The sequence below is a fragment of the Clupea harengus genome, chromosome 22 (genome assembly GCF_900700415.2).
Source record: "Clupea harengus chromosome 22, Ch_v2.0.2, whole genome shotgun sequence".
Lineage (NCBI taxonomy): Eukaryota > Metazoa > Chordata > Actinopteri > Clupeiformes > Clupeidae > Clupea > Clupea harengus.
This window is the reverse complement of record NC_045173.1, coordinates 15,748,372-15,765,788: the sequence shown is the minus strand read 5'-3', so window position 1 is coordinate 15,765,788 and position 17,417 is coordinate 15,748,372. Positions and strand designations below refer to the sequence as shown.

The following is a 17,417-nucleotide window of genomic DNA, read 5'->3' as shown; positions in this document are numbered from 1 at the left end:
CAAGGAGATTTGATGTGTTTCCCAGCACAATCTCCAGAACATGGAGGAGATTCCAGGAGACAGGCAGTTACTCTAGGAGAGCTGGACAGGGCCGAAGAAGGTCCTCAACCCATCAGCGGGACCGATATCTGCTGCTTTGTGCAAGGAGGAACAGGTTGAGCACTGCCCGAGCCCTACAGAATGACCTCCAGCAGGCCACTGGTGTGAATGTCTCTGCCCAAACAATCAGAAACAGACTTCATGAGGGTGGCCTCAGGGCACAACGTCCTGTAGTGTGCCCTGTGCTCACTGCCCAGCACCGTGGAGCTCGATTGGCATTTGCTATAGAGCACCAGAATTGGCATTTTGGCAAAATGGACTAGCCTGCCACATAATTTTTTCACTTTGATTTTCGGGGTGTCTATAAAATGAAGCCCTCTGTAGGCTGAAAACCTTTATTTCCATCAAAAGATGTGACATTCTTTCGTTCCTAAGACATTAAACTGTCCATATCAGTATAGATATCCAACCTAATTTTTTTTCACATTGAGATCTGATGTGTTTTCAAAGTGTTCCTTTAATTTTTTTGAGCAGTGTAGTTAAGACTCTCATATTGAAGAAACAATTTGATTATTAGCAAAAGAAACATAATGTCTGCAAAAAATTGGTCACTTGCCTCCATAAAATGTGGATGGTAAAATTGCTGGCATTTTGAAAAGAAAGTCCATGTGCTCTGTTGGCCACACCCCCACAATTGTGACCTCACTAGAAAGCCCAGGATGTCCTCTTCACTGTACAGTAGGACTCAAATAGATTGCATTGATGATGCTTAACTTAAAGTCCTCAGACTCATGTCCTCCACAGAGGACAAAAATGAATGGCCGGGTCTTAGGAAAATGAGGCACCTCTGATTCACCAGGCATAGAGGAGGAAGCCACTGAAAGTGCTGCAACTGTTCCTGTCAGTGTATACGGCCCTGTCAGCATACATCTGCATGTAGCCTACACTTTGTCTGAGGGTTCCAACAGGAGAGTGACAGAGTTAGACGGTGTGTCTTCTGTGTCCTCTCCAGGTGCAATATCCGACGCTGAGACCACCATTTCCCCGTTCTTCATCAACTTTGCGTCAAGTTCATCAACTGAGGCGTTTTTCCAGGGGTTGAAAATGACAAAGGTGAAAAAGTAGACCCCTTTCACGGGTGCTGTGAACGTGACCGACAGAAATACCCACATTCATTTTATGTTATAATTCTTTTTCAATGAAAAATCATCCCAAACTACTACTATGGTGCAAACACAGCTTAGTTCTTTCAATATGCTACCTTAAGATTTTTTTATTATTATTATTATTTTTTTTTTTAAAGATTCAACTTTATTGTCATTTCGTACAAGTACTGAGACAACGAAATGCAGTTTAGCATCCAACCAGAAGTGCAAAATAGCAAAAAAGTGCAGAGTATGTGCACATGTAAAGTGGAGTAAGTGAATAAATAAATATGTATGTACAGTAAGAAATAGATATGCAGTGCAAATGTGTGTGGCAGTCAAGCCAGGGGGAGGTACAGTCACAGGGGGAGGTGTGTGTGGGGGTGGGGGGGGCTATCACCGTGGTGCAGAGTTCAACAGGGTGACCGCCGCAGGGATGAAGCTGTTCCTGAACCTGCTGGTCCGGGAACGGAGGACCCTGTAGCGCCTCCCAGAGGGGAGGAGGGCAAACAGTCTGTGGCTGGGATGTGAGCTGTCCTTGGCGATGCTGCACGCCCTCCGCAGACATCTCTTGCTCTGGACAGCCTCAATGGTGGGGAGTGAGGAACCTGTGATGCGTTGGGCAGTTTTCACCACCCTCTGCAGTCTTTTTCGGTCGGCAACAGAGCAGCTGCCATACCATACTGAGATGCAGTTTGTAAGGATGCTCTCGATGGTACAGCGGTAGAAATTCTCCAGAATCTGAGGAGACAGATGGGCCTTCTTCAGTCTCCTCAGGAAAAAGAGACGCTGGTGTGCCTTCTTGACTTGGGATGAGGTGTTGAGGGTCCAAGAGAGGTCCTCAGAGATGTGGACACCCAGGAACTTGAAGCTGGTGACACGCTCAACCTCCATCCCGTTGATATGGATGGATAATCAAGTCTATCAAGATTTCCTAAAAAACAGTGATTACCTATATTTGGATCGTAGGCACTTCCGACATTTATAATGACATTCTCATATTTTACTACTATAAACCACTACATTTAGAGTTTAGTTCCTTCAAAACTATTTCAAAAGTGATACCTGTATTTGGATCGTAGGTGCTTCTGAATAGTTATGTCATTCTCATATTTTAATCCGTTGACAAAGGTTTAATGACTTCATGTTCTTTCTTAGTCTGTAGTGTGGCGGTGAATGCCACTTGGGCGCAGCAAAGAACAGAAATGAACTAGAAAATGCATTTCCTGAAGGAAATACCAGTGTAAGAAGGAAAGAAGCAAGGAAAGAAGAGTGGAAGAAGGAAAGAAGAAAAGAAAGAAGAGTGAAGAAAGGAAAAAAGAGAGGAAGAAGGAAAGTAGAAAAGAAAGAAGAGTGAAAGAAGGAAAGAAGAGTGGAAGAAGGAAAGAAGAATGGAAAGAAGAGTGGAAGAAGGAAAGAAGAAAGGAAAGAAGAGTGAACAAGAGTGGCTATGGATAAAGAGATATATAGTGAAGAGGGAAAATATTGAAAGAAGGAGAGAAATGGAGTGAAGCAGAGAGATGGAGTGTGAGAGAAAGTAGACTGAGAGAGATAAAGAGAAAGATGGAGAGATGGAGAGAAAAAAAGGTAGAGTATGGAAGGTGTCTCTTAATATTCCTAGTTATACAGTTGAATGGAGAGGGACAGAGAGAGAAGAGGAGCCTTGGAACCTTGGCGCAGGTGTCAGTGAAGCACAGGTGCAAGCCAGTTTAATGACCCTATTATGATGTCATAATGGCCCAATGTAAGTCAATGGGAAAATTTGTATTAGTTTTTCTTTAATATCTTAAAAAGTGTAAAGTTTAGAAAAGTGAAAAATACATAGCATAAGTGTCCTTTATAAGACCTAAGTGCCAAAGTTTGAACGAAGTTTCTAAGTTAAGCGGTTCGAGCTGAATTAAGCGCAGAAGTTGGTAAAAAGAATAACTAGAAAATGCATTTCCTGAAGGAAATACCAGTGCATGAAATGCAAAAGTTAAGAAAGGAAGAAGAAAAGAAAGAAGAGTGAAATAAGGAAAGAAGAAAGGAAAGAAGAGTAAAAGAAGGAAAGAAAAGAGGAAGAAGGAAAGAAGAAAGGAAAGAAGTGTGAAGAAAGGAAAGAAGAGTGGAAGAAGGAAAGAAGAGTGAAGAAAGGAAAGAAGAAAAGAAAGAAGAGTGAAAGAAGGAAAGAAGAAAGGAAAGAAGAGTGAAGAAAGGAAAGAAGAGTGGAAGAAGAAAAGAAAGAAGGAAAGAAGAAAGGAAAGTAGAGTAAAAGAAGGAAAGAAGAGTGAAGAAAGAAAAGAAGAGTAGAAGAAGGAAAGAAGAGTGGAAGAAAGAAAGAATAAAGGAAAGAATAGTGAAGAAAGGAAAGAAGAAAAGAAAGAAGAGTGAAAGAAGGAAAGAAGAAAGGAAAGAAGAATGAAGAAAGGAAAGAAGAGTGGAAGAAGAAAAGAAAGAAGGAAAGAAGAAAGGAAAGTAGAGTAAAAGAAGGAAAGAAGAGTGAAGAAAGAAAAGAAGAGTAGAAGAAGGAAAGAAGAGTGGAAGAAGGAAAGAAGAAAGGAAAGGAGAGTGGAAGAAGGAAAGAAGAGTGGAAGAACGAAAGAAGAAGAGTGGAAGAAAGGAAAGAATAATATTCCTAGTTATACAGTTGAATGGAGAGGGACAGAGAGAAGAGGAGCCTTGGAACCTTGGCGCAGGTGTCAGTGAAGCACAGGTGCAAGCCAGTTTAAAGACCCTATTATGATGTCATAATGGCCCAATGTAAGTCAATGGGAGAAATTGTATTAGTTTTTATTTAATATTTTAAAAAGTATAAAGTTTAGAAAAATGAAAAATACATAGCATAAGTGTCCTTTACAAGACCTACGCAGCAAAGTTTGAACAAAGTTTCTAAGTTAAGCGGTTCAAGCTGAATAAAGCGCAGAAGTTTGGTACAAAGAATAATAACTAGAAAATGCATTTCCTGAAGGAAATACCAGTGCATGAAATGCAAAAGTTAAGAAAGGAAGAAGAAAAGAAAGAAGAGTTAAAGAAGGAAAGAAGAAAGGAAAGAAGAAAGGAAAGAAGAGAGGAAGAAGGAAAGAAGAGTGGAAGAAGGAAAGAAGAAAGGAAAGAAGAGTGAAGAAAGGAAAGAAGAGTGGAAGAAGGAAAGAAGAGTGGAAGAAGGAAAGAATAAAGAAAAGAAGAGTGAAGAAAGGAAAGAAGAAAAGAAAGAAGAGTGAAAGAAGAAAGGAAAGAAGAGTGGAAGAAGGAAAGAAGAGTGAAGAAAGAAAAGAAGAGTGGAAGAAGGAAAGAAGAAAGAAAAGAAGAGTGGAAGAAGGAAAGAATAAAGAAAAGAAGAGTGAAGAAAGGAAAGAAGAAAAGAAAGAAGAGTGAAAGAAGGAAAGAAGAAAGGAAAGAAGAGTGAAGAAAGGAAAGAAGAGTGGAAGAAGAAAAGAAAGAAGGAAAGAAGAAAGGAAAGGAGAGTAAAAGAAGGAAAGAAGAGTGGAAGAAGGATAGAAGAGTGGAAGAAGGAAAGAAGAGTGAAGAAAGAAAAGATGAGTAGAAGAAGGAAAGAAGAGTGGAAGAAGGAAAGAAGAAAGGAAAGGAGAGTGGAAGAAGGAAAGAAGAAGGAAAGAAGAAAAGAAAGAAGAGTGAAGAAAGAAAAGAAGAGTGGAAGAAGGAAAGAAGAAAAAAAAGAAAAGTGAAAGAAGGAAAGAAGAGTGAAAGAAGGAAAAAAGAGTGGAAGAAGGAAAGAAGAAAAGAAAGAAGAGTGAAAGAAGGAAAGAAGAGTGGAAGAAGAGTGGAAGAAGGAAAGAAGAAAAGAAAGAAGAAAGAAAGAAGGAAAGAAGAGTGGAAGAAGGAAAGAAGAGTGGAAGAAGAGTGAAGAAAGAAAAGAAGAGTAGAAGAAGGAAAGAAGAGTGGAAGAAGGAAAGAAGAGTGAAGAAAGAAAAGAAGAGTAGAAGAAGGAAAGAAGAGTGGAAGAAGGAAAGAAGAAAGGAAAGAAGAGTGAAGAAAGGAAAGAAGAAAAGAAAGAAGAAGGAAAGAAGAGTGAAGAAAGAAAAGAAGAGTAGAAGAAAGAAAGAAGAGTGGAAGAAGGAAAGAAGAGTGAAGAAAGAAAAGAAGAGTAGAAGAAGGAAAGAAGAGTGGAAGAAGGAAAGAAGAAAGGAAAGGAGAGTGGAAGAAGGAAAGAAGAGTGGAAGAAGGAAAGAAGAAGAGTGGAAGAAGGAAAGAATAATATTCCTAGTTATACAGTTGAATGGAGAGGGACAGAGAGAAGAGGAGCCTTGGAACCTTGGCGCAGGTGTCAGTGAAGCACAGGTGCAAGCCAGTTTAAAGACTCTATTATGATGTCATAATGGCCCAATGTAAGTCAATGGGAGAAATTGTATTAGTTTTTATTTAATATTTTAAAAAGTATAAAGTTTAGAAAAATGAAAAATACATAGCATAAGTGTCCTTTACAAGACCTACGCAGCAAAGTTTGAACAAAGTTTCTAAGTTAAGCGGTTCGAGCTGAATTAAGCGCAGAAGTTCGGTACAAAGAATAATAATAACTAGAAAATGCATTTCCTGAAGGAAATACCAGTGCATGAAATGCTAAAGTTAAGAAAGGAAGAAGAAAAGAAAGAAGAGTGAAAGAAGGAAAGAAGAAAGGAAAGAAGAAAGGAAAGAAGAAAGGAAAGAAGGAAAGAAGAGAGGAAGAAGGAAAGAAGAGTGGAAAGAAGGAAAGAAGAAAGGAAAGAAGAGTGAAGAAAGGAAAGAAGAGTGGAAGAAGGAAAGAAGAGTGGAAGAAGGAAAGAATAAAGAAAAGAAGAGTGAAGAAAGGAAAGAAGAAAAGAAAGAAGAGTGAAAGAAGGAAAGAAGAAAGGAAAGAAGAGTGGAAGAAGGAAAGAAGAGTGAAGAAAGAAAAGAAGAGTGGAAGAAGGAAAGAAGAAAGAAAAGAAGAGTGAAAGAAGGAAAGAAGAAAGGAAAGAAGAGTGAAGAAAGGAAAGAAGAGTGGAAGAAGAAAAGAAAGAAGGAAAGAAGAAAGGAAAGAAGAGTAAAAGAAGGAAAGAAGAGTGGAAAAAGGATAGAAGAGTGGAAGAAGGAAAGAAGAGTGAAGAAAGAAAAGAAGAGTAGAAGAAGGAAAGAAGAGTGGAAGAAGGAAAGAAGAAAGGAAGGAGAGTGGAAGAAGGAAAGAAGAGTGGAAGAACGAAGAAGAAGAGTGGAAGAAGGAAAGAATAATATTCCTAGTTATACAGTTGAATGGAGAGGGACAGAGAGAAGAGGAGCCTTGGAACCTTGGCGCAGGTGTCAGTGAAGCACAGGTGCAAGCCAGTTTAAAGACCCTATTATGATGTCATAATGGCCCAATGTAAGTCAATGGGAGAAATTGTATTAGTTTTTATTTAATATTTTAAAAAGTATAAAGTTTAGAAAAATGAAAAATACATAGCATAAGTGTCCTTTACAAGACCTACGCAGCAAAGTTTGAACAAAGTTTCTAAGTTAAGCGGTTCAAGCTGAATAAAGCGCAGAAGTTTGGTACAAAGAATAATAATAAGAAGAACTAGAAAATGCATTTCCTGAAGGAAATACCAGTGCATGAAATGCTAAAGTTAAGAAAGGAAGAAGAAAAGAAAGAAGAGTGAAAGAAGGAAAGAAGAAAGGAAAGAAGAAAGGAAAGAAGGAAAGAAGAGAGGAAGAAGGAAAGAAGAGTGGAAGAAGGAAAGAAGAAAGGAAAGAAGAGTGAAGAAAGGAAAGAAGAGTGGAAGAAGGAAAGAAGAGTGGAAGAAGGAAAGAATAAAGAAAAGAAGAGTGAAGAAAGGAAAGAAGAAAAGAAAGAAGAGTGAAAGAAGAAAGGAAAGAAGAGTGGAAGAAGGAAAGAAGAGTGAAGAAAGAAAAGAAGAGTGGAAGAAGGAAAGAAGAAAGAAAAGAAGAGTGGAAGAAGGAAAGAATAAAGAAAAGAAGAGTGAAGAAAGGAAAGAAGAAAAGAAAGAAGAGTGAAAGAAGGAAAGAAGAAAGGAAAGAAGAGTGAAGAAAGGAAAGAAGAGTGGAAGAAGAAAAGAAAGAAGGAAAGAAGAAAGGAAAGAAGAGTAAAAGAAGGAAAGAAGAGTGGAAGAAGGATAGAAGAGTGGAAGAAGGAAAGAAGAGTGAAGAAAGAAAAGAAGAGTAGAAGAAGGAAAGAAGAGTGGAAGAAGGAAAGAAGAAAGGAAAGGAGAGTGGAAGAAGTAAAGAAGAAGGAAAGAAGAAAAGAAAGAAGAGTGAAGAAAGAAAAGAAGAGTGAAGAAGGAAAGAAGAAAAAAAAAGAAAAGTGAAAGAAGGAAAGAAGAGTGAAAGAAGGAAAAAAGAGTGGAAGAAGGAAAGAAAGAAGAGTGAAAGAAGGAAAGAAGAGTGAAAGGAGGAAAGAGTGGAAGAAGGAAAGAAGAGTGAAAGGAAAGAAGAGTGGAAGAAGGAAAGAAGCGTAAAAGAAGGAAAGACGAGTGGAAGAAGGAAAGAAAGAAGAGTGGAAGAAGGAAAGAAGAAAAGAAAGAAGAGTGGAAGAAAGAAAGAAGAGTAGAAGAAGGAAAGAAGAAAAGAAAAAAAGAGTGAAGAAAAGAAGAAAGGAAAGAAGTGGAAGAAGGAAAGAAGAGTGGAAGAAGGAAAGAAGAAAGGAAAGAAGAGTGAAGAAAGGAAAGAAGAGTGGAAGAAGGAAAGAAGAAAGGAAAAAAGAGTGAAGAAAGGAAAGAAAAGTGGAAGAAGGAAAGAAGAAAGGAAAGAAGAGTGAAAGAAGGAAAGAAGAAAGGAAAGAAGAGTGGAAGAAAGGAAAGAAGAAAGGAAAGAAGAGTGAAGAAAGGAAAGAAGAGTGAAAGAAGGAAAGAAGTGGAAGAAGGAAAGAAAAAAGAAAGAAGAGTGGAAGAAGGAAAGAAGAAAGGAAAGAAGAGTGAAAGAAGGAAAGAAGAAAGGAAAGAAGAGTGAAAGAAGGAAAGAAGAAAGGAAAGAAGAGTGGAAGAAAGGAAAGAAGAAAGGAAAGAAGAGTGAAGAAAGGAAAGAAGAGTGGAAGAAGGAAAGAAGAAGAGTGGAAGAAGGAAAGAATAATATTCCTAGTTATACAGTTGAATTGAGAGGGACAGAGAGAGAAGAGGAGCCTTGGAACCTTGGCGCAGGTGTCAGTGAAGCACAGGTGCAAGCCAGTTTAATGACCCTATTATGATGTCATAATGGCCCAATGTAAGTCAATGGGAGAAATTGTATTAGTTTTTCTTTAATATTTTAAAAAGTATAAAGTTTAGAAAAATGAAAAATACATAGCATAAGTGTCCTTTACAAGACCTACGCAGCAAAGTTTGAACAAAGTTTCTAAGTAAAGCGGTTCGAGCTGAATTAAGCGCAGAAGTTCGGTACAAAGAATAATAACTAGAAAATGCATTTCCTGAAGGAAATACCAGTGCATGAAATGCAAAAGTTAAGAAAGGAAGAAGAAAAGAAAGAAGAGTGAAAGAAGGAAAGAAGAAAGGAAAGAAGAGTAAAAGAAGGAAAGAAGAGTGGAAGAAGGAAAGAAGAGTGGAAGAAGGAAAGAATAAAGGAAAGAAGAGTGAAGAAAGGAAAGAAGAAAAGAAAGAAGAGTGAAAGATCAAAGGAAAGAACTGAAGAAAGAAAAAAAGAGTGAAAGAAGAAAAGAAGAGTGGAAGAAGGAAAGAAGAAAGGAAAGAAGAGTGGAAGAAGGAAAGAAGAGTGAAGAAAGAATAGAAGAGTAGAAGAAGGAAAGAAGAGTGGAAGAAGGAAAGAAGAAAGGAAAGGAGAGTGGAAGAAGTAAAGAAGAAAAGAAAGAAGTGAAAGAAGGAAAGAAGAAAGGAAAGAAGAGTGAAAGAAGGAAAGAAGAAAGGAAAGGAGAGTGAAGAAAGGAAAGAAGAGTGAAAGAAGGAAAGAAGAGTGGAAGAATGAAAGAAGAAAAGAAAGAAGAGTGAAAGAAGGAAAGAAGAAAGGAAGAAGAGTGAAGAAAGAAAAGAAGAGTAGAAGAAGGAAAGAAGAGTGGAAGAAGGAAAGAAGAAAGGAAAGGAGAGTGGAAGAAGGAAAGAAGAGTGGAAGAAGGAAAGAAGAAGAGTGGAAGAAGGAAAGAATAATATTCCTAGTTATACAGTTGAATGGAGAGGGACAGAGAGAAGAGGAGCCTTGGAACCTTGGCGCAGGTGTCAGTGAAGCACAGGTGCAAGCCAGTTTAAAGACCCTATTATGATGTCATAATGGCCCAATGTAAGTCAATGGGAGAAATTGTATTAGTTTTTATTTAATATTTTAAAAAGTATAAAGTTTAGAAAAATGAAAAATACATAGCATAAGTGTCCTTTACAAGACCTACGCAGCAAAGTTTGAACAAAGTTTCTAAGTTAAGCGGTTCGAGCTGAATTAAGCGCAGAAGTTCGGTACAAAGAATAATAATAATAAGAAGAATAAGAAGCCTAGGAATAACAATACAGGGCATTTCATGCACTGTAATAAGAAGAATAAGAAGCCTAGGAATAACAATACAGGGCATTTCATGCACTGTAATAAGAAGAATAAGAAACGAAGGAATAACAATACAGGGCATTTCATGCACTGTAACTAGAAAATGCATTTCCTGAAGGAAATACCAGTGCATGAAATGCAAAAGTTAAGAAAGGAAGAAGAAAAGAAAGAAGAGTGAAAGAAGGAAAGAAGAGTGGAAGAAGGAAAGAAGAAAAGAAAGAAGAAATGAAAGAAGAGTGAAGCTAGGAAAGAAGAGTGGAAGAAGGAAAGAAGAAAAGAAAGAAGGGAAAGAAGAAAGGAAAGAAGAGTGGAAGAAGGAAAGAAGAGTGGAAGAAGGAAAGAAGAAAGGAAAGAAGAGTGGAAGAAGGGAAGAAGAGTGGAAGAAGGAAAGAAGAAAGGAACGAAGAGTGAAGAAGAGTGGAAGACAGAAAGAAGAAAGGAATGAAGAGTGAACAAGAGTGGCTCTGGATAAAGAGATAGAGAGAGAGTGAAGAGGGAAAATATTGAAAGGAGAGAAAATGGAGTGAATCAGAGAGATGGAGTGTGAGAGAAAGTAGAGTGAGAAGGGATAGAGAGAAAAAAAGTAGAGTATGGAATGTGTCTCTTAATATTCCTAGTTATACAGTTGAATGGAGAGGGACAGAGAGAAGAGGAGCCTTGGAACCTTGGCGCAGGTGTCAGTGAAGCACAGGTGCAAGCCAGTTTAATGACCCTATTATGATGTCATAATGGCCCAATGTAAGTCAATGGGAAAATTTGTATTCGTTTTTCTTTAATATCTTAAAAAGTATAAAGTTTAGAAAAATGAAAAATACATAGCATAAGTGTCCTTTACAAGACATACTCGCCAAAGTTTGAACGGAGTTTCCAAGTTAAGCGGTTCGAGCTGAATTAAGTGCAGAAGTCGGTACAAAGAATAATAAGAAGTAGAAGAACTAGAAAATGCATTTCCGGAAGGAAATACCAGTGCATGAAATGCAAAAGTTAAGAAAGGAAGAAGAAAAGAAAGAAGAGAGAAAGAAGGAAAGAAGAGTGGAAGAAGGAAAGAAGAAAAGAAAGAAGAAAGGAAAGAAGAGTGAAGCTAGGGAAGAAGAGTGGAAGAAGGAAAGAAGAAAAGAAAGAAGGGAAAGAAGAGTGGAAGAAGCAAAGAAAAAAGAAAGAAGAGTGAAAGAAGGAAAGAAGAGTGGAAGAAGGAAAGAAGAGTGGAAGAAGGGAAGAAGAGTGGAAGAAGGAAAGAAGAGAGAGTGAAGAGGGAAAATATTGAAAGAAGGAGAGAAAATGGAGTGAAGCAGAGAGATGGAGTGTGAGAGAAAGTAGAGTGAGAAAAAAAGGTAGAGTATGGAAGGTGTCTCTTAATATTCCTAGTTATACAGTTGAATGGAGAGGGACAGAGAGAGAAGAGGAGCCTTGGAACCTTGGCGCAGGTGTCAGTGAAGCACAGGTGCAAGCCAGTTTAATGACCCTATTATGATGTCATAATGGCCCAATGTAAGTCAATGGGAAAATTTGTATTCGTTTTTCTTTAATATTTTAAAAAGTATAAAGTTTAGAAAAATGAAAAATACATAGCATAAGTGTCCTTTACAAGACCTACGCGCCAAAGTTTGAACGGAGTTTCTAAGTTAAGCGGTTCGAGCTGAATTAAGTGCAGAAGTCGGTACAAAGAATAATAAGAAGTAGAAGAACTAGAAAATGCATTTCCTGAAGGAAATACCAGTGCATGAAATGCAAAAGTTAAGAAAGGAAGAAAAAAAAAGAAGAGTGAAAGAAGGAAAGAAGAGTGGAAGAAGAGTAAAAGAAGGAAAGAAGTGAGGAAGAAGGAAAGAAGAGTGGAAGAAGGAAAGAAGAAAGGAAAGAAGAGTGAAGAAAGGAAAGAAGAGTGGAAGAAGGAAAGAAGAGTGGAAGAAGGAAAGAAGAAAGGAAAGAAGAGTGAAGAAAGGAAAGAAGAAAAAGAAAGAAGAGTGAAAGAAGGAAAGAAGAAAGGAAAGAAGAGTGAAGAAAGAAAAGAAGAGTGGAAGAAGAAAAGAAAGAAGGAAAGAAGAAAGGAAAGTAGAGTAAAAGAAGGAAAGAAGAGTGGAAGAAGGAAAGAAGAGTGAAGAAAGAAAAGAAGAGTAGAAGAAGGAAAGAAGAGTGGAAGAAGGAAAGAAGAAAGGAAAGGAGAGTGGAAGAAGGAAAGAAGAGTGGAAGAAGGAAAGAAGAAGAGTGGAAGAAGGAAAGAATAATATTCCTAGTTATACAGTTGAATGGAGAGGGACAGAGAGAAGAGGAGCCTTGGAACCTTGGCGCAGGTGTCAGTGAAGCACAGGTGCAAGCCAGTTTAAAGACCCTATTATGATGTCATAATGGCCCAATGTAAGTCAATGGGAGAAATTGTATTAGTTTTTCTTTAATATTTTAAAAAGTATAAAGTTTAGAAAAATGAAAAATACATAGCATAAGTGTCCTTTACAAGACCTATGCAGCAAAGTTTGAACAAAGTTTCTAAGTTAAGCGGTTCAAGCTGAATTAAGCGCAGAAGTCGGTAAAGAGAATAATAAGAAGAAGATGAAGAATAAGAAGCCTAGGAATAACAATACAGGGCATTTCATGCACTGTAATAAGAAACGAAGGAATAACAATACAGGGCATTTCATGCACTGTAATAAGAAACGAAGGAATAACAATACAGGGCATTTCATGCACTGTAATAAGAAGTATAAGAAGCCTAGGAATAACAATACAGGGCATTTCATGCACTGTAACTAGAAAATGCATTTCCTGAAGGAAATACCAGTGCATGAAATGCAAAAGTTAAGAAAGGAAGAAGAAAAGAAAGAAGAGTGAAAGAAGGAAAGAAGAGTGGAAGGAAAGAAGAAAAGAAAGAAGAGTGAAAGAAGGAAAGAAGAGTGGAAAAAGGAAAGAAGAAAAGAAAGAAGAGTGAAGAAAGGAAAGAAGAGTAGAAGAAGGAAAGAAGAAAAGAAAGAAGGGAAAGAAGAAAGGAAAGAAGAGTGGAAGAAGGAAAGAAAAAAGAAAGAAGAGTGGAAGAAGGAAAGAAGAGTGGAAGAAGGAAAGAAGAAAGAAAAGAAGAGTGAAGAAGGAAAGAAGGAAAGAAGAGAGAGTGGAGGGAAAATATTGAAAGAAGGAGAGAAAATGGAGTGAAGCAGAGAGATGGAGTGTGAGAGAAAGTAGAGTGAGAGGGATAGAGAGAAAGATAGAGAGAAAAAAAAGTAGAGAATGGAAGGTGTCTCTTAATATTCCTAGTTATACAGTTGAATGGAGAGGGACAGAGAGAAGAGGAGCCTTGGAACCTTGGCGCAGGTGTCAGTGAAGCACAGGTGCAAGCCAATTTAAAGACCCTATTATGATGTCATAATGGCCCAATGTATGTCAATGGGAGAAATTGTATTAGTTTTTCTTTAATATTTTAAAAAGTATAAAGTTTAGAAAAATGAAAAATACATAGCATAAGTGTCCTTAACAAGACCTATGCAGCAAAGTTTGAACGAAGTTTCTACGTTAAGCGGTTCAAGCTGAATTAAGCGCAGAAGTCGGTAAGAAGAAGAAGAAGAAGAAGAAGAAGAAGAAGTATAAGAAGCCTAGGAATAACAATACAGGGCATTTCATGCACTGTAATTACACAGTAAATACTATTAAACATGTTACAATTAAAACAGAAACTGTGACAGCAATTTCTTATAGGTTAATTTCTTATAGGTTAATTGCTGATCTAGTCACATAGTAAGAAAGCAAGGGTAAAGAGTGTTTTGCAAAGACATGAAGGGTTGCTTTTCAGACTTTGTCACGCAAAAGACGCATCTTGCAGTACCTTTCTCTATTCTAGTCTGGACTTGAGACTCTGGATTTCTGACTGTAAAGTTGTCACCAAACTGGCATCAATCAGTCCTGAATGTTGAAGAGTACTTTCAATGATGTCTATAGAAAACTTTGTTGATTAAAATTAAATGCAAAAAAAAATAAGACTGCAAAATGAAATTGTTAAAGATGGTTAAAATGTAAGATAAAATATTTGTACCATAATCTCTTTTCTCTCCTTTGGAACCAGGTAGACCTGGGCAACCTGTTGGACCCATTTTACCAGGAGGCCCTTGGACTACCAACCCTGTGGAATGAGATCATGCAGTGCATGCAAAAACAGACATGGAGATCCCAACACACACAAAAAATCTGTAAGCATTAACATATAATCAACACGAACAAACATTAACCTATAATTAATTAACATTAACATAAAGGTTCATATCATATACATAGACACATCACTGTCACACACATACATATACTCACACACACACACACACACACACACACACACACACACACCACACACACACACCACACACACACACACACACACACACACCATGATCTCATTTTTCCCCCTTGGGTCCAGAAGCTCCTTCTCTGCCATCTTTCCCATCCCTTCCGTCTCTGCCAGGGAGGCCGTTGTGCCCAGGGGTGCCAGGAATGCCAGCGAGGGCAGGGCAGCTGAGGGTCTTGTGTCTGCACTTTGCCTATAAGAGGAATCCCAATGCTCAGCAGCAGAGTAAAGACATAAATTGTGGACAGCGTCATCTGGTGGACAAGGGAAACAGTACATAAACCTCATGCAGTTGTTCTATATTTATCACAAACGAGAGCTACATCTATGGTAAAAACAGAAAAATATGTAATTTATGAAATATCAGGTAAATTAATTAATAGCATTTAGAAGTTGCTATATCTTCTTATCAACTATCATCATACTTATCTTAGTTCATAAATGAAACAAGACACCAAGCACAATATACAAGTCTTTCGGAGAGTAAACCAGTCCCTTACGGTAGGGCTGAAGTTCAGCCGCAGAAAACCTGAATGGATCGATCAGAGGGGTCCATTGGGATACATTTCCAAATGTTCCAACTAGACAGGGGTCAATATTGCTGCACATATTTGTATTTGCTCAGTGTTGTACAATACAGCTTAAATCCTGTACTGAGTGTGGATTGATGGGCGGAAATTTTATTTAAAAATTACCTTCTCTGGACAGCAGGAGCTTTAAGCATTTATGGTGTAGTTACAATGCTTTTTCAAATTTGTTTCATATTCATTCTTTTCTTTATATTAATTTACTATTAACTTATTTATGGCCCTTGAGACCTCCTTTGTGTGTCTGTATTGCTTGTTGTTAGGGTGACCCTTTGTTCCCACCGATGTCAGGTTTACAATCCACAGTGTGGAGGGTCCCATGTCTCATGTCTCGCCAGGCTTCCTCTTAGTTTTGAAACAGGCATGACAGCCACTGGATACATTTCTTGTCTTGGTTTTCTATCATTATGCTCAGACAGATTAATGAAGTAGATTTCTGGAACCAGGGTGTTTTTTAAATACATTTATTTCTTTTCTCTGTTTTTACATAATTGCTTGGGAAAATATGCATATCCATTCAATATATAATACAATTATACTTTGATATAGGAAATAGCAGAGTTCAGCAGCCATAGGTAATGTCATGTGACCGTTACAGGACTGTTTAGGAAATGCTGTGTCTGAGTTAGATTGAACTTTGTACCCTTTTGGACCAACATTCAAAATTCACCTTTTTAAATTTCATACCTAATAGGCTTGCTCACCTATTCTCCTTTCTGGCCACAGGCAACAATCAATCAAACAGTCAATCTTGAGGTTAATATTTAACAGATTGCATAGTTTATTGTGCACAGAAACTCCAAAAGTCCTTAAACGATTCCAAAGAGGTCTGCAAAGATGATGATTTCTCCAAAGCGGATTGTTTTTTTTTGTTTTTTTTTCTCTCTGTGTGTGGCAGAATTACATGGAGCCACAGACTCTGAAATCAGCTTTTGGGACACTGTGAAGGATCTGAAGCAACGGCTAGAACTGACAGAAGCCCAGGTGCAGAGTCTGAAGAGCCAAAATGAAGGTAATATGAACTAGTGAAAAACAGAACAACATGATTCTGGGTTATAGATCAATACTCACTTTAGTGTAAACTCATTGTTTCAGACCTAGAGAAGCAAGTGGAAAAAATCACAAAGGAACTGAAGACTGTAGGTGAGAAGCAACAGAAAATACCAGATATTCCCCTCTAGTTGATTTCCTGGATGTTTGTGTATGTACTAAGATTCTGGGATTCATTTCTCCTTCCTTTCCACTTGTGGACAGCTCCAGATGATCTTTGTGTCAAATACTGGTTGGTAACAGTGTTGAGATGCTGAGGGGTTTAAACTTAACCTTAACGCACAAACTGAAAAGACCTTGAAACATTCATAATTGATCCCTAACGCATACCCTTCCAATCATTTTTGTCTTTCTTTGTGTTTTGGCTTTTGGTGATTATTCCAAATCGTTCTGTATGCAAAGTGTTTGTCTCATTACTATGTGACTAGATCAGGGTCCTATTTGCAGAAATTGTCAGTTTCTGTTTGAAATATAACATGTTTAGAGTTTACTGTGTCATTCATTTCTGTTCTTTGCTGCGCCCACTGCAAAAGTGGCATTCACCGCCACACTACAGACTGAGAATTTACATGAAGTTATTGGACCTTTCCCAGAGGATTTTACACTAAAATACGAGAATGTCATTACAAATGACGGAATTGCTTATGATCCAAATACAGGTAATCACTTTTGAAATTGTTTTTTGGGAAACCTTGAAAGACTTGCTGAGGTTAGCATGTTTGAAGGAACTAAACTCTTACTGTAGTGGTTTATAGTAGTAGAAAGTAGTAGCTGATTCTTTACACTAATAACAATAATAACATAAAATATGTGGGTATTTCTGACAGGCATGTTCACAGCACCCGTGAAAGGGGTCTACTTTTTCACCTTTGTCATTTTCAACCCGTGGAAAAACGCCACTGGGGCAAAGTTGATGAAGAACGGGGAAATGGTGGTCTCAGCGTCGGATAATCCACCTGGAGAGGACACAGAAGACACAACGTCTAACTCTGTCACTCTCCTGTTGGAACCGTCAGACACGGTGTACATGCAGATGTTTGCTAACAGGGCCGTCTACACTGACGGAAACAGGCGCAATACTTTCAGTGGCTTCCTCCTCTCTGCCAAGTGAGTCAGAGGTGTCTCATTTTCTATAGTAAAAGTGACATTTCCATGTCCTTCTATATACAACGCCTGTTGAGGCGAAATCAAAACTTCCATCTATATTAATCATAATTGACTGTAAGTGCATAATCTCACATCTAACCTAATGACCTGCTGTACTTGAGATTTTAAAGATTAACAATGAACTACAACTGAAAAAAATATTCCTGAACATCTTTTGAATAGGCAAAGAATTTTACATGAAATAGAACAGTGCTGGCAGTGATGTCTTCTTTTACAGTCACTGGGTTTTAACTTTGATTGCCAGTAGCCTAATATGTGCCTTCAGTTTAGATCAACAGTAGTCACTGACTTAATGGTTGTTTTGACCTTTGAGCTGATGACATGGCATCAAGGGGGTTGTGTAAAGTACCTGCACTGTCACACAAGCACATTGTGATCATTTCATTACAATAGCAGCCGCTTGCCAGAGAAAGAATAAACTCAACATAGATGTAAGTTAAAGCTAATTCCAAAGACAGCCATCATGCTAGCAAATTAGCCTTCAAGCCCAGGGAAGGGATGTACAAAAAGTGAAGTGACAACTATATAACTGTATATTTGTATACAATTACACAGCGATGTGATTTGTTTGATAGCAAATCCTTTGGGTTAAAAATCAATAAACAAGTAACATGTTTTGTGGTGTTGCTGTTGTTCTTGTCGTGTATAGTGGTGGTTGTTGGAATTTAGCACATTTATTTAGAG

General features: G+C 38.0%; 1 protein-coding gene across 1 annotated transcript; it reads left to right on the top strand.

The window, feature by feature from the left end:
* Window positions 1-15,196: 15,196 nt before the first annotated feature.
* Window positions 15,197-17,270, top strand: LOC105889530 (complement C1q-like protein 3). The gene is made up of 4 exons (XM_012815392.3): window positions 15,197-15,528; window positions 15,612-15,659; window positions 16,100-16,225; window positions 16,394-17,270. Exons 1-4 carry the CDS (start codon window positions 15,354-15,356, stop codon window positions 16,675-16,677), a joined length of 633 nt encoding a protein of 210 aa, XP_012670846.2. The 5' UTR covers window positions 15,197-15,353; the 3' UTR covers window positions 16,678-17,270.
* Window positions 17,271-17,417: the final 147 nt, after the last annotated feature.